This window comes from Alligator sinensis, unplaced genomic scaffold, assembly GCF_000455745.1.
Source record: "Alligator sinensis unplaced genomic scaffold, ASM45574v1 scaffold107_2, whole genome shotgun sequence".
Classification (NCBI taxonomy): Eukaryota; Metazoa; Chordata; order Crocodylia; family Alligatoridae; genus Alligator; species Alligator sinensis.
In genome coordinates, this window is record NW_005843562.1 from 86,793 (window position 1) to 87,882 (window position 1,090).

The window sequence follows — 1,090 nt, forward strand, 5'->3', positions numbered from 1 at the left end:
CCCCCAGCCCCGTCCCTAGTACTTTCCAGCACGGCCTCCAGCTGCTGCTCCCCGCTGCCGCCGCCAGGGACTGTCCGAATCATCGAAGCTCTGCGAATCTTTTCCAAAGATTCGGAGAACTTTGAATCGATTCAGACCTTTTAGTTGGTCCCCTGATTCGATTCGGATGTGGAGCTTCGGCCACCGAATCTCCTCTGACTCGAATCACCCCCCGAAGCTTCGCACAGCCCTAGGCCTCATGCCCCCCCTCCCCCGGCCCCAACAGGCATCGACCTGGCGGAGATGGCCAGCGTGTTCATGATGGCGGAGGGGGACGACACGGCGCGGCGCGCCTGGCACCTGCGCAAGAAGATCCGCGAGTACCAGGAGAGGGTCACTGTGCCGGGGGGGGAGGGGGGAGGCAGCGCCAGGCGGGGGGGGCAGGGATTGGCACTCAATGTCTCACTCTGTGCCCCCCCATATCCTGCAGTGCCCCAAACCTGTGATCGCAGCCGTGCACGGAGCCTGCATCGGGGCAGGTGAGGCTGCCTGGGGTGGGACCAGCAGGGGGCCCCTAGCTCCTGGGGGGGAGGGGGTCTGACCCCAGCATGGCCTTGCTGTGACACTGTTGTGACCTCACCCTGGTCCTGCTGTGACCCCACCATGATCCCACTGACCTCTCCTTGACCCTGCTGTGACCTCACCCTGACCCCATTGTGACCCTGTTGTGACCTCACCTTGACCCCATGACCTCACCCTGACTCCTCCAGGTGTTGACCTCATCTCCGCCTGTGACATCCGCTACTGCACCGAAGACGCCTGGTTTAAGAGCAAGGTGGGGCACCCCCCCCACCACCACCACAGGGAGGGCAGAGCCTGCGCGTCTGGGTTCCCCCCCTCTGACCCCGGACCGCCTCGCAGGAAGTGGACATTGGGCTGGCGGCCGACGTGGGCACCTTGCAGCGCCTGCCCCGCATCATGGGGAACCGCAGGTGAGACCGGGGCGGGGGGTGGCCTGGACGCCTGGGTCCTCCCCGGGGTCCGCGTGCAGGATGAGGGTGCTGGGGGTGGAGCAGGGGGTACCTGACCCCCCCCGCCGCCCCCAGCCTGG

General features: G+C 66.3%; 1 protein-coding gene across 1 annotated transcript in view; it reads left to right on the top strand.

Moving 5' to 3' along the window:
* The window catches only part of ECH1 (enoyl-CoA hydratase 1), a 1,985-nt gene extending 1,003 nt beyond the window's left edge, over window positions 1–982 (top strand). Inside the window, exons 2-5 of the mRNA XM_025195530.1 lie at window positions 266–378; window positions 470–518; window positions 750–814; window positions 901–982. Coding sequence (XP_025051315.1) covers window positions 266–378; window positions 470–518; window positions 750–814; window positions 901–975 — 302 coding nt within the window. The 3' untranslated portion in view covers window positions 976–982. The remainder of the gene's footprint in view (window positions 1–265; window positions 379–469; window positions 519–749; window positions 815–900) is intronic.
* Window positions 983–1,090: the final 108 nt, after the last annotated feature.